A 14,061-nucleotide genomic window follows, 5' to 3' on the forward strand; every position below is an offset into this window, starting at 1 on the left:
AACAACAATAGTAATAATAATAATAAAATCTCAACTCTAATAGTTTCTACTTTTATGTGTTTTAAGCTCTGTCTTCAGAAGCCACTGGAAAAACTATTTTCCCAGCCTTGTTCTCTCTCAGTAAACTCTTTGTCGCCAAGAAGCTACACTGAAACCTTGCCTAGGCCCAACTGTTTGTTGCTCCTGAACTGAACAGCGTCTTGTTTTTGTTGTTTATTATCAAAGAGGTAAATCTTAATAAGTACAGATTAAGGAATAAGTTAATGTCTGAGGTTTCCTAACAACCAAATGAAAAGAGGGATGAGATTATGTAGTTGTGCACCAGGTAATATATAATAACATCATTTAGAAAGATTACTATGTTTGTTTCTACTTTCCAAGATAAATTTATTTCATGTATGATCATAAAATTTTTTGTATAATAGTTGGACAATAACAAATCAAAGTTCTTTTACTAATGCATTTAAATAGCTTAAATCAGTATATCTATAATGTCTTTGTAATGACAAATTTACTTTTCATCACAAACCCTTAGCACAAATTTAACTTTAGGAGGATGGATCATGCTGTTCAGTAGTGTGGTTTTCTGATTATATTTCTTAACATAAGTTACAGCTCAAAGAAAATGTAAGAGTAGATAGCTTGTCTCTTTAAGTCATCTTGTGTTCAAGTAAAGTTTTGACAAGACCTGGTTATTTGCAGTCAATTTGTGGAGTCCCTCTCAGTCAAATGCCCAAGGCATTTGCGTTGCTGATTAAAGACCAGAGAAGATTCTCACAGACCAGATGTGCAGGTGGCAGTGTTTAACTATCTCGTGGAAACCTAGGATCATGTTTTACAGTTTTACTCAGAGTTATATAATTTCTCAAGATCACAATGGTAGGATGTTTAGATACAGCTCTTTGCCTGTACATTGGCAAAGTCAGGGGTTGGTAGGTGATATGGAGAGTAGGAGAGGTGCTGGGCTTTTGAGTGAGAATTAAGCAATCAATAAGAAGACTTTTAAGAATCCCATGCCCCAAAATCTGAACATGGAAAATATATTCTGAGATATTAATTTTATTGTATAATTAAGCATTGTATGGTTATGATCAGAAAAGTAATATAGAATGCCCGATGTGATAGTCCATGTTTATTGGGGGTTGGGAGGATGGGACACCATTGTTAGCTGCAAGTAACATTATGTGTATGCAAATTCATGTAACTTGGCTGAGTGTGTTACCACAATAATAGTCTATAATACATAGATTTTCTTTTCTTTGGCCCTTTTAAAACCAGTCTTAGTTTGGATGCTTAAATATACACAAAAGTTTTAAACAGAGATGTATTTTCCTTTTTCCACTGTTTTTCTTTTCCCTAGATTTTTTTTTGTGGGGTACATGAGCCATAATAGACCACTCAGCTGTAAACGGAATCCTACAGAATCCCTGATCTCACTGGAGATGATCACTGGTCTCTTTGTGACAGCTGTCCATCTGCATCACTGTTATCATGTCTTCCAGCCCACTATCTCAGCTCAGGGTAATAGAGCAGAGCATCCTGGTTTGGCAATGGAATCACTAGGTATGACTGAGTTCTCACCTTGACCTCTTCCCCCCACCCCCATCAGTTACCTAGCAGTGTTTTACAGGATTCACAAATGGTCATTGTGTCTCTCATTTCTGAACTCTTTCTCCACCCTTCATTGACTCACTTTAAGGCTAATTCCTAACTCCTCTGGGAAGATAAGTGTTTTCATTTCTGTCTTTAAACAAAATTTCCTAGTTTAAGAAGAAAGGTGAATACCTCAGGAAAAAAGGCAGGAGCAGAATTCTGATTAAATACAGAAAGAGTCATAGATCTCTCCCCATTAAGATTACAAGGCATTTTATCTGAACAGCAAGAGGAATCTTTTCTTTCTGTCTCATTCAAGTCTGGAACACAGGCATGTTCATGATTCTTGTTCTGCAGCCATATGGGCTTCCTATGAATGATGACTGGGTGATAAATTATATCGCCTCCAATAATACTAAGATTTCTGAAGTCGTCGACACAAGGCCTTAATGTTTCCCATGTTTAGGGTCAGATTTTGTGACATTTCTCTGCTGATTATATCTCTTCATAGGGCATATAAAATCTTGTGTAGCTTAAGAAAAAGATAGATAGTGGGTATGCATGAAAAGAAAGACTCTTCAAACAGGAGCTGGAAAGCATTAAGTTGAAATGTGTGTGAATGCATGGAACATGGAACAACAGAGTTATTTTCAGAGAAAAACTTGTCCTGCTGGTAAAGACCTCTTAAGTGCTCTAGGACAGATTTTGTTTCTAGTAATTATAGTCTAAGAAGTTCAAGACAATCTTCTATATAAGGAAAACCTATGAAAACGAAGAAAATACTCTTCCTAAGGGTTTAGAAAGCTGAACAGTTATTAAAACTCTTATTTGAGATTAGAGAAGATAGACTCATGCATAAATAATAGAAAATACTTAGGTATAAGATTTTTACCTCCTGAAGATATTTGTTGAATTTGAAAGAGTCAGCACAAGGCTGGAAAGTAATAATAAATACCACATGGTCATATGATGAAAATTGGGGTTTTAGATTTAATGAATATGGCACTGGAAACCTAAATGTTGGCTGGAAAATCTTCATCCTTTCAAAGATGTAGGCATGTAGCATTGAGTATTCTCAAGCTCTAAAATCAAATGAGAGAAGTGATAGACAGCTCAAGACACTAAAGATCCATGTGCATGTTATATGTATAGTGTTTAAAATATTTTTATAAAAATATAAGTTGGTAGCATCATTTTAGTGGTAAATATAAAGGATAAGCCAATTTCTCTCGCAGTCATTTAGAGTAATGAATTATGGCATAATTATTCTGAGGCTTGGAAACAATGTGAATACTTTCACAAATAAGTCAAGAGAGAGAAGGCAAGCACAACAAAGTACGCACTATATAGTTTTATCTCTGTAAGCTTTAGACAAAGAAGACTGGGCCATTTTGAACATTTAGAATGGGTAATGATACAGGTATCTAGGGATGTAGTTTATATTCTGGTTTTTATCTCCTTGCATATTGTATAATTATGATAAATTCTAAATATGCATGAATTATATGCTGATTTTTCCTTTCTGTAGATATTTTTAATTAATACTTGACAATAAAATTTAATCTTTAAAAGATTACCCAAGAATATCAAATTTCCAATTATAACTTTTTTCCAATTAGGTATTTTCTTTATTTATATGTCATACAATATCTCCTTTCCCTGTTTCCCCTCTGAAAAAAAAAACAAAAATAAAATAAAATAAAATAAAAACCCCTGTTCCATCCCCCCTCCCCATGCTCACCAACCCACCATCTCCTGCTTCCTGGCCCTGGCATTCCCCTACATTGGGGTATAGAATCTTCACAGAACCAAGGACCTCTCCTCCCATTGATGACCAACTAGGCCATCCTCTGCTATACATATACTGCTGGAGTCATTAGTCCCACCATGTGTACTCTTTGGTTGGTGGTTTAGTCCCTGGAAGCTCTGAGAGTACTAGTTAGTTCATATTGATGTTCATCCTAAGGGGCTGCAAACCCTTCAGCTCCTTGGGTCCTTTCTCTAGTTCCTTCATTGGGTACCCTGTGCTCAGTCCAATGGATGGCTATGAGCCTCTACTTCTGTATTAGTCGAGTACTGTCAGAGCCTTTCAGGAGACAGCTATATCAGGCTCCTGTCAGCCAGCACTTGCTGGCATCCACAATAGTGGAGCCTCATAAAATTACAAAGCTTCTGTAAGGCAAAAGGACATAGTCAGTAAGACAAAATGGCAACCAACAGATTGGGAAAAGATATTTACCAATCCTATATCTGATAGGGGGCCAATATCCAATATACACAAGTTAGACTCCAGAGAACCAAATAACCCTATTAAAAATGGAGTACAGAGATAAACAAAGAATTCTCAACTGAGGAATACCGAATGGCTGAGAAGCACCTAATGAAATGTTCAACATCCTTAGTCATCAGGGAAATGCAAATCAAAACAACCCTGAGAGTCCACCTCACACCAGTCAGAATGGTTAAATCAGAATTCAGGTGACAGCAGATGCTAGTGAGGTTGTGGAGAAAGAGGGACACTCCTTTCATTGCTGGTGGGCCTGCAAGCTGGTAAAACCACTCTGGAAATCAGTTTGGTGGTTCCTCCAGAAATTGGACATAGTACTACCAGAGGACACAGCTATACCACTCCTGGGCATATACCCAGAAGATGCTCCAACATGTAGTAAGGACACATGCTCCACTATGTTCATAGCAGCCTTATTTATAAGAGCCAGAAACTGGAAACTACCCAGATGTCCGTTAACAGAGAAATGGATACATCTACACAATGGAGTACTACTCAGCTATTAAAAACAATGAATTTATGAAGTTCTTAGGGAAATGGATGCATCTGGAGAATATCATCCTGAATGAGGTAACCCAATCACAAAAGTAGACACATGGTGTACACTCTCTGATAAGTGGATATTAAACCATAAGCTGGGAATACCCAAAATCCAATCCACAAACCACAAGAAACTCAACAAGAAGGAATACCAAAGTGTAGATACTTCGTTCTCTCTTAAAAGGGGGAACAAAATTCCCACGGAAGGAGTTGCAGAGACAAACTATGGAGCAGAGACTGAAGAAAGGACAGTCCAGTGACTGTTCCACCTGGGAATCCTTCCCATATTCAATCATCAAATCCAGACACCAACTATAACTTTTCACTAAAATGTGTGTGTTACTCAAGTTTTCATAACCTCAACAAAAAATACTTGGAAAAAACCTTGAAAGATAGTTTTTGCCTCCTAGTTTCAGAAATTTGAGCCCATTCTCATGTGGATTCATTGATTCTTGCCTACAGTGAGGCAGAATAACATGACTGAGGGCATGGCAAAGGAAAGTTGCTTACTCTACAACAGCCAGAAATCAAAGAAGGGTTTAAGACAAATGCTCTTCAATGGCATTGTGGCCCAGTGACCCACTTTCTCCAGTGGGGATGCTGAAACTCTCATGATCTAACTACCTCTCATGAGTAGAGGAATGTCTTAATTTGTTTACTGACTGCTGTAATAAAATAACATGACAATTGTAATTTAAGGGATTAGAAATTTATCCTGGCTCAACATTCTAGGTCACAATCAATCACTGTGAGAAAGTCACAGAGGCAGGGACTTAAGACAACTGGTCACATATCCATCCTCAAGAAGTAGAGAACTACACATGTGCACATGCTCTCTTTTCTTCATTCTTTCTAGAGCTCTAGACCCCAAAGTGGTACTGCTACATTAATGAATATAAACAAGATTATCCTCCAACAGACATGCCCTTAGACAGCTTCTTATAGGCAATGATTCATTTTTATGTTCTCAGATGATTCTAGATTGTGCCAAGACAACAATAAAAAAATTAACCATTACAAGAACCAAGTGTTCAACACATGAACTGAACTATATCTTGAAACCACAGAAATGTCCAAATTTTCACTCAGAATTACAATATAATGAGAACAGTTAAAGACCAGATAAATAAGTGAAAGAATATATCCTGTTCATGGTCTGGAAATTTAATCCTGCAAAGATGATTCCAACTTGATTATTGAATAACTAGACACCTAATAAAGCATTAATATGTATTGAGTGGGAGTGGGAAGTATTTTGAGAGGAAATTATACACAAGTTTGATTAGACATACCCAGGATGCCTCATCTCCATGTGGATAGATACCACCCCATTGACTAAAAAGATAAATAAAAGTCAAAGGAGCAGAGATATAGGAAAGCAGCTGCTTCAACTATGTTTGTGTCTGGGCACATTGGGCTTTGGACTTTACAGTTTATGCCTATAGCCAACGTTCCCAGACCTATGGTCTCAGACAGAATGATGTCATTGGCTTCTCTGATTTGAAGCATACTGGTTTATTTACAACAGTATTAAAATTAAACCTACTTCAAGGCACAGTTCCAACAATTTTTTGCATGAAAGAGAAGTGATGTACCATAAAATTTCAAAAGAATAAGGAATTATAACTATCAATCCAATGAAAAGACAGAATTTAAAGTCTGTTCGTATCAAATGTTGGTGAAAGTAGAACAACTTTGGTGAGTTAGGAATTTGAGAGATTTGCTCCACTTTCTGTTCAATTTCTTTCAGGAGGAACCAGGGATGCTTTCTTCAAGTATGTTTGTTAACTGCAGCTGATGGCCAAGCTATAATTTCTGCAGAGATCTCAATAAAACAGGTTGTTGGAGGGGTGAGTGATTTCTACACACATCTAATTGCCATGATTTCATAAATGTGATTTCACCTAAGCTCTGAGAAAATGGGATTTTAAGAATGTATCTGTTTTCTCTTGGCTTGCTGATGGCATGCCTCTGATGGCTCTCATTAAACTACAGGTTGATACCAAGTGCGCAGGGTTAGGATTACTGCACAAAGTTCTAACAGTTATGTAGATAGAGGAAAGATCAAAAACCTACAATGCAGTCCTTTTGAAGTGCTCATGTATACTACATACAAAAATGTTCTGTTTGACTTGTACCAACAACCTCACTATTTGATGGTACCCAGCAACCAAAATATTAAAAGAGAAGTTTTATTTCCCTCAAAATGATGGATATAAGTAACATAAAAATCTATAATTTGGTGATGGATTATATAAAATTTCAATTAAAGACAAAAATGAATTTCTCTTGATTTACTCTCCAGAGAATAATTTAGTATTATTATACCTATCAATCAAGTCAATACACATGTATTAACTAATTTAGGAGTTTAAAAATGACAGAGATGCCCCTGTCGTTATCTTCTAAGAAAGTCACATGACAGCCCATGTGTTAGAAATTAGCATAAACAATAAACTTAGAGACTATCAGACTCACAAAACAAAGGCTAGGCAAATGTTTTTAAAGTATCTAAAGTATTCTACATGCTTCAGGCTATATAACAGTTTATATATCAATAAACAAATAAAATATCCAAAGTATGTGAAAAGGGCTGTTAACTTTATGACTGTCATAAAGGGAAGTGCAAATTTTCCAACAGAAAATGCCCTTGGCTAAATATTGCTGGAAAAAAAACTTAGGCCCATTTACCAAATTAAAGACCATGATCCTGGACTAAGTTGAGGTTCTGATGGTTCCCTGCTTGCATACAGCTTAGCTTGATAATGTAGTTGAGAAGATTGAGTTAAATGTGGAATCATGTTCAGATAGTGCAAAAGGCAGGAAGTAGTCCTTCAAGCAGGCAGGGCAGAGGAGCAGAACACTGAGAGCGAGCATCCTTAAAGTGTCGGTCTCAGGTGGCTCATTGGAGCAAATGCTAAATAATTTATGTGCACATAACCCTGAATCACATAGAGGATTGTTGACACCCATGGAAATGAGATTGGCTTTCTCATTATATAAATTACCTGCAACTAGTTGGTTTTAGAAAGACTCCTCTCTCTCAGAAATGAGTCATAGTGATTAAGGAACAATTACAGAATATCTCAGGAACAAGTTTCCACAGTGATCAAAGCAGCTTTTCTGTTTTTCTAAAGCAGCAGTGATACCGTTTCTAGTAGTAGCATCCCAGATCCCATATTTGTATTATCAGGGGGACCAGAGACAACACATCTCCCATGAAATGTCAATGCTAGTGACTTTTGGATGCACTTATAATGTTTAGAAGCTATCCCAAGCAATGTGGTCACCTAGACCTATTACTGTGGTTCTTTCTGAGTTTGGGGAATCATCGACCATTCATGCATACACTCTGTATCACTCAAGGTAAACACAAGTAGGTATGTGCTGAAATGCTGGGGATAATTATGGACAATTTCAATCCAACTCTTGATCTTTATATTTGTGCTCATGTGATATAAATTTTGATATAGAAAACACACAGACACATAGCTTAATAACATTGGAAATTTATGGTCTCATCTTTAATGCTGAGAACATTACTGATTCACAGTGGATAAATCATAACTTATTTAAATAATGTGGTATTAGCAAATCTATAGGTTACTTCCAGTTTCTCACTGATGGTTTCAATTTGTTGGTTTTGTAGATTAGCCATATATCTAAATCTTGCCACTTCTCTAATTGTTTTCTTTGATTAATTTCTCTTTTAGGTCTAGAGTTCCAGTCCCCATTATGATGATGTCATCTTACTGAATGAGCTGTATTACCATTGCAGTTATTAAAATGAGAAAATTGTACTGTGAAGAATTTGGAAGACACTAGAACATAGTCAACATAGTTACTACATGAAAGATGGCTACAACCCCACTATAAATGTTCTTAGACTATAGTGGCTCATAAGAGAATAGAGCCCATAGTGAACATTAACCACAGATAGAAGACTTTTCAACACTAATTATCAAATTAACAGTTAAAGGTATTCCAAAATGCGGGAGCAATTGAACAAAATGAACAATTGAAACAAATCCAAGGCTGAGTCATATGTTTGTTACCAGAGATTACAGAATAAGCATAAACATATTCTTGATATAGTTCCAGAAAACCCAGGAAAAATAGAAATTTTAACAGACACTTAATGAGACAAAAGCCAGCCCTCCCACATACAGACACACACAGTGAAATAGGAAACACAGGAAGAATTAAGAGCTTACTAATAGTAATTAAGTAGCACAAAAGAGAAAGAATAAAAGAATAGGTCAATTATACAAAAGGTCAAGGGAATGTATCTATTGCAAGGCACCAGAGATAGGTACCTAGAAAAGTGCCTAACAAACAAAATACAGGAGTCAGTGTCTCAGAAATGGTTAATGAAAGAGCCAATTACTGCAGAAAAAACTGTAGGAGAATATTTCAAATGCAATAATATCAAGCCACAAATTCAAAAAAGTGTACACATCCTTCTTAGGTTTAAACCATAGTGAAGGAATATAATAAACTACTAAGATGGTGAAATTTATAGGGGAAGCCACTGGGACAGGGGAAAAGATGTTCAAAAAGCTGTCATTATAGGGTCAAAGAGTTCATAAGATTTAAATTATGATGTGAATTCTCAATCTATTCTGCAGAGATTTTGTGCCTTTTCCTATGCCCTTGAATCATGGGGACTCTGGCATTCTAAGTAGTGGGATCCCCATGGCTCCTTAATCTTTCATTTCTGGTGGCTTCGGGGATGATGAATGGAGCAATTTGGCACCTTTGGAGTGTTTCAGTCCTTATGAAACTTTTCATGGACTTTAACCCTTTTTCTTAAAAAGAAAATGACTTGAGTATAGTTTATATTACAGATTACTGTTCTCACTAAGCCTAATGTATAGCTGCTACTCATGTGGTCATGAGATCAATTGCACACTCCTCCTTTTCTCTCAAAGAACACAATTGCTCTGAGAGTTTTCATCCCTCCTATGTGCTGTTAGACCAAGCCGTACCCATTTATGTTTCATACATTACAGTTAGGTTTCTGAGTAATTTTAATTTTATTGCAGCCTTTGGTTTCATAACATGCCTTCAGGTGTCCTTGAAAGAAGAGCTTTCATCTCTGTCGATGCAAATGACCTCCTTTGACCCCCGTGGGCAGCAATTAAGGTGTCCTGTATCATCTCCTCTCTTTGTACAACACTCCTTGTTGAAGCTGAGATGCAAAATTTCTACCCCCAGTGGTTTAGGTCTGGCTTCTTTCCAACCCTTAATTGATGGAGACTTTGTCTTGTGTTCAGTATTCAGCGCAGAGCAAAGGATTTCTCACAAAATCGTTCCAAGGGATGAAGATGAGTTAGCAGGTTCAAACATCATAGCAGCATGGAATTACCTCTGGTCCACAATGGAGGCTTGTGCCTTGCTGACTCCACTCTGTTACCAAATAATTACCCTAAAGATCCCAACTGGGCTCATTTTAAAATATAAAAACCTATTAAATATATCCCATAGCATGATGGAAAAAAACTAAGTACAAAATGTGGTATATGTACATTAGAATTGTAAACAAAATAGTTAATCAAAGCATATGAAGAAAATTTGGAAGACATTTTAACCTAACAATAACAATGGTGACTTGATGCTAGAATAATATGCAATTAATTTTCCTTTTACCCTTTTACATGTTTTCCTGGTTGTAGTTGTATTACCTTTATAATTAAATAGTAAATTTCTTTTAAGAAAATAATGCTAAAACATCTCTCTGATGAAGATTTTTGACAACCTACATTTATAACCTCCTCTCCTTAGAAATAGACCTGGCATTATAGCTCTGTAATGTCATAATTAAAATCATAACATGTTAATACCAAGCTGAGCTTTCTGATATTATGACTTGCTTATTTTGCAATATGCTTCTTTTTAGCACCTGTACAATTCAAACCATTTAATTATATTTCGCATGAATGTCAAGGAGAGTAATTGCAAACAAGTTTCTGTAGCCGCATTTTCCTTAAGGCTCGATCCTCATAGCAAACTGAATAGCAGGAACAATGCATTTACCGTAGCAGGAAGACAAAGTGCTAACTATGGTTTCACTCAGTCACCAGAAATGGAATTTTCTGACTGTTCTTTTAATTCTTATAAATGGCTTAATCCCTAAGAATACAATTAACTTATCCAAGGTATGTAAATATTTTATATATCTTCTATCAAATCTTTTATACTATACATAGAAAACAAGGAAATCAAGCATGAATGTGAGTTTTTCTTATGGATGTTTTATTTCACTTAAATTGATTCAGAAAGAAAGGCCCAACATTTCTTCTATGTGTTTAGTCTATATTCTTTCATATTCTTGAATATTAAGATTATGTAGTTTGAGTGACTATTTGAACATATCAACAGCATTTTAGGTTGACATAACTGTCATTGTTGCTTATGTGAACAGAAAACTATTCAATGACTTAAGCTATAGCAAAGATACATTTCTAATGATAATGAATTGCACAAAGCCATCTGTTTCCAAAGGGTTCTGATTGGGACCTGTGGAAATAGCTTCCATAGAAAACCTGACAACACAACAGTTACATCAGAGGTGACCTCTATCTTTGTATTTTCCATGGTAAGCTTTGAAGAATATATGCTTGAGCTCTAGTCAAATATCTGGAAGTTTTTTATAGGTACTTAGAGCCCCACAGTATATAACTCAAATGAGATATTTCTTGTACGGGATGAGTCTGGCAATAGGCGTCTGTTGGTTTGTTTTTTAAATATTATTTGGTCACTAAACAAAGATAATCAGGTGACATCTAATGTATCTCCCATGCTCAGATTCCAACTTCACACAATGTATGGAAGGGAATGTGAACTAGCTTTGTCTGTTCAGGGCTTTTTCTTCTTGGGCAACATCACATAGTCACTTGAAAGAGTCAAAATGAACCTATAGTTAAAAGACTTAAGAATCTAGAATTACTATTGGCTTGTGCTTCTGAAATCAAGATGTGGCTATTGGCTGTGTTTTCCCCAGATCTGAGATGAATCAGAATGACATGGTGCAATGGTATGGCAGTGGAAAACCCTCTATTATGTCCAGGCAGCAGAAAAAGAAAAAGGAAGTGGCCAGGACTATCCACTATTTCCTTAAAAAAGACCCAGTCTTCCACAGTCCCATCGCTTTCCAACAGTTTATCAGTGAATGATCTGTCAACTAAAGAAAAGTCCTTGGTTGGTGGTTGAGTCCCTGGGAGCTCTGAGGGTACTAGTTAGTTCATATTGTGGTTCATCTTAGGGGGCTGAAAACCTTTCAGCTCCATTGATCCTTTCTCTAACTCCTTCACTGGGGACCCTGTACTCAGTTCAATAGATGGCTGTGAGCCTCTACATCTGTATTAGTCAGGTACTGTCAGAGCCTCTCAAGAGACAGCTATATCAGGCTGGCTTATCCTTCCTTCACTCTCTACTCTATAGTTAGTCTCTGCCACGTCTTCCATGTGTATTTTGTCCCCCCTTTTAAGAAGGAATGAAATGTCCACATTTTGGTCTTCCTTCTTCTTGAGTTTCTTGTGGTTTGTGGGTTGTTCTTCCTGTATTCCAAACTTCTGGGTTAATAACCACTTATCAGAGAGTACATACCATGTGTATACATGGTAGGGCTGATTGTACTGGCAGCATGTGTTTAGTAGAGGATTGCAAAATCAATCATCAATGGGGGGGAGAGGTCCTTGGTCCTGTGAAGGTTCTGCACCCCAGTGTAGGGGAATGCCAGGGCCAATAAGTGGGAGATGGTGGGGTGGCAGGCATGGGGAGTGGGGAGCCAACAGGGGTTTGTTCTTGTTGTTTTTGTTTGTTTGTTTGTTTTTTCCTGGGAGGGGAAACTGGGAAAAGAAAAATCATTATGACATGTAAATAAAGAAAATATCTAATTAAAAAAAAAGAATAGAAAAAAGTAGGAGCTTCTATTAAAAAAAAGAAAAGTCCTCACAATGAAACATTTCTAAAATAATTAATATTCACCTCTTCCTTGCTCTTTTCTCCTATTATTCTGTCAGGAGCTAAAAAAAAAATGAACATTATAGAATGTCAACATCATCCCCTTACAGGGGAGCTCTGGCCTGTTCCATTTCATGTTATAGGCAATGTATCCTTTCAATGACTTATAGTTCACCTTTTCCCCCTTCTGACAGTAACGTAAAATAGTTTATTTCTCTTCCTGACTGGAACCTCATCTAAGTCCTTTCAAGAATCTTTAAATGAGGCTACTTATCTATATCAAAGTATTTCACTTAAAAACCCAATACCACCTGACCCTTACATATCCTCTGCAGCTCATGTTTATGCCCTGACACATGGCTGCCTCCTGAAAATCTCTGTCCTTCAGGATTGTTCAGATAAGGGGAAAGAGCCTTCACATTATTAGGAGTACCTTGAAGCTCGAGGTAATTGTGGTATAGCATCAGAGGTTAACTGTGCCATTTTTGAGTTGATCAGTGTCTAACAAGTGATTGGGGTATGTTAGAGAAATGAGATTCATCCATTCCATCCACATTCTCACCTTTCTTGGCTTGACAGTGAGACAGTGGCATGGGGCTAGCAGAGAGGCTGGCCCTGGCAGACCAGCAGCAGAGCTCTGCCCTTGAGTACACATTAATGAAAAATGTATTCCTTGTAAGTATGGTACCTCTTGGAGCTAATAGTCGCAGTGGATATGGGTAAGTTTCCAAAAGTGCTGCGTCAGACCCCTGCCAGAAATAAAAGATGTCAAGAGCAGTTTGGCCAACCTTTGAACCTACAAGAGAAGAGGAGAAGGGGATTTGAGCCAGCTCTCAAAGCAGTATTCAAGCAGAGATCTTCCCTCTCATACAAAGATACACAGACCACCTATACAGGATGTCTCCTGAAGAGGTTTGCAATAGTGATGTAGGAAAGGGGGGGAGAGAGGGAAAGGAGGGAGAGAGAAAGAGAGAGAAGTTAAAAAAAATAAAACAGACAGTACGTCAGAAGTCGGCACCAGCGAAGAACGCTTTGTACGCTGCCAAGTTTGGTGAGTGCTCTTTATTGTTTGTCAGAACCACCATGAGCAAGCGGAACCAAGTGTCCTATGTGCGGCCTGCAGAGCCCGCCTTCCTGTCCCGCTTCAAAGAGAGTCGGCTACAAGGAGGGGCCTACCATAGAGACCAAGAAAATCCAGCCTCAGCTCCCAGATGAAGATGACAATCACAGTGACAAAGAAGATGAACAGCCTCAAGTAGTGGTTTTAAAAAAGGGAGACCTAACAGCTGTAGAGGTCATGAAAATTAAAGCAGAAGTAAAGGCTGCCAAAGCAGATGAAGAACCACCTCCAGCTGATGGAAGAATCGTGTATCGAAAACCAGTTAAGCGTTCCTCAGATGAAAAGTGTTCAGGTTTAACAGCAAGCTCCAAAAAGAAGAAAAAAAATGAAGATGATGTAAATAAGCAAAGTTCCGTTAGAAAGAACTCCCCAAAACAAATAAAAAATAGCAGTCTCCTTTCTTTTGACAGTGAAGATGAAAATGAGTAATGAAAACATCATGGACTTGGTTTCCTTTGAAAGTATGAGGTATTTTTAAAAATATCACTTATCCTATATCTTCAAGTGACACTTTGCACTAGTACTACAGGTTCATTACAGAAAAAATCAGAAATAC

General features: G+C 37.2%; 1 protein-coding gene across 1 annotated transcript; it reads left to right on the forward strand.

Annotated features, from left to right (window-relative positions):
* Positions 1 to 13,468: 13,468 nt before the first annotated feature.
* LOC116076323 (uncharacterized protein KIAA1143 homolog) lies at positions 13,469 to 13,934 on the forward strand. Its single transcript, XM_031350045.1, is given in 2 exon segments — positions 13,469 to 13,533; positions 13,535 to 13,934. Coding segments are annotated over 2 exon segments (465 nt in total).
* Positions 13,935 to 14,061: the final 127 nt, after the last annotated feature.

Source organism: Mastomys coucha, unplaced genomic scaffold (assembly GCF_008632895.1).
Source record: "Mastomys coucha isolate ucsf_1 unplaced genomic scaffold, UCSF_Mcou_1 pScaffold4, whole genome shotgun sequence".
Taxonomy (NCBI): domain Eukaryota; kingdom Metazoa; phylum Chordata; class Mammalia; order Rodentia; family Muridae; genus Mastomys; species Mastomys coucha.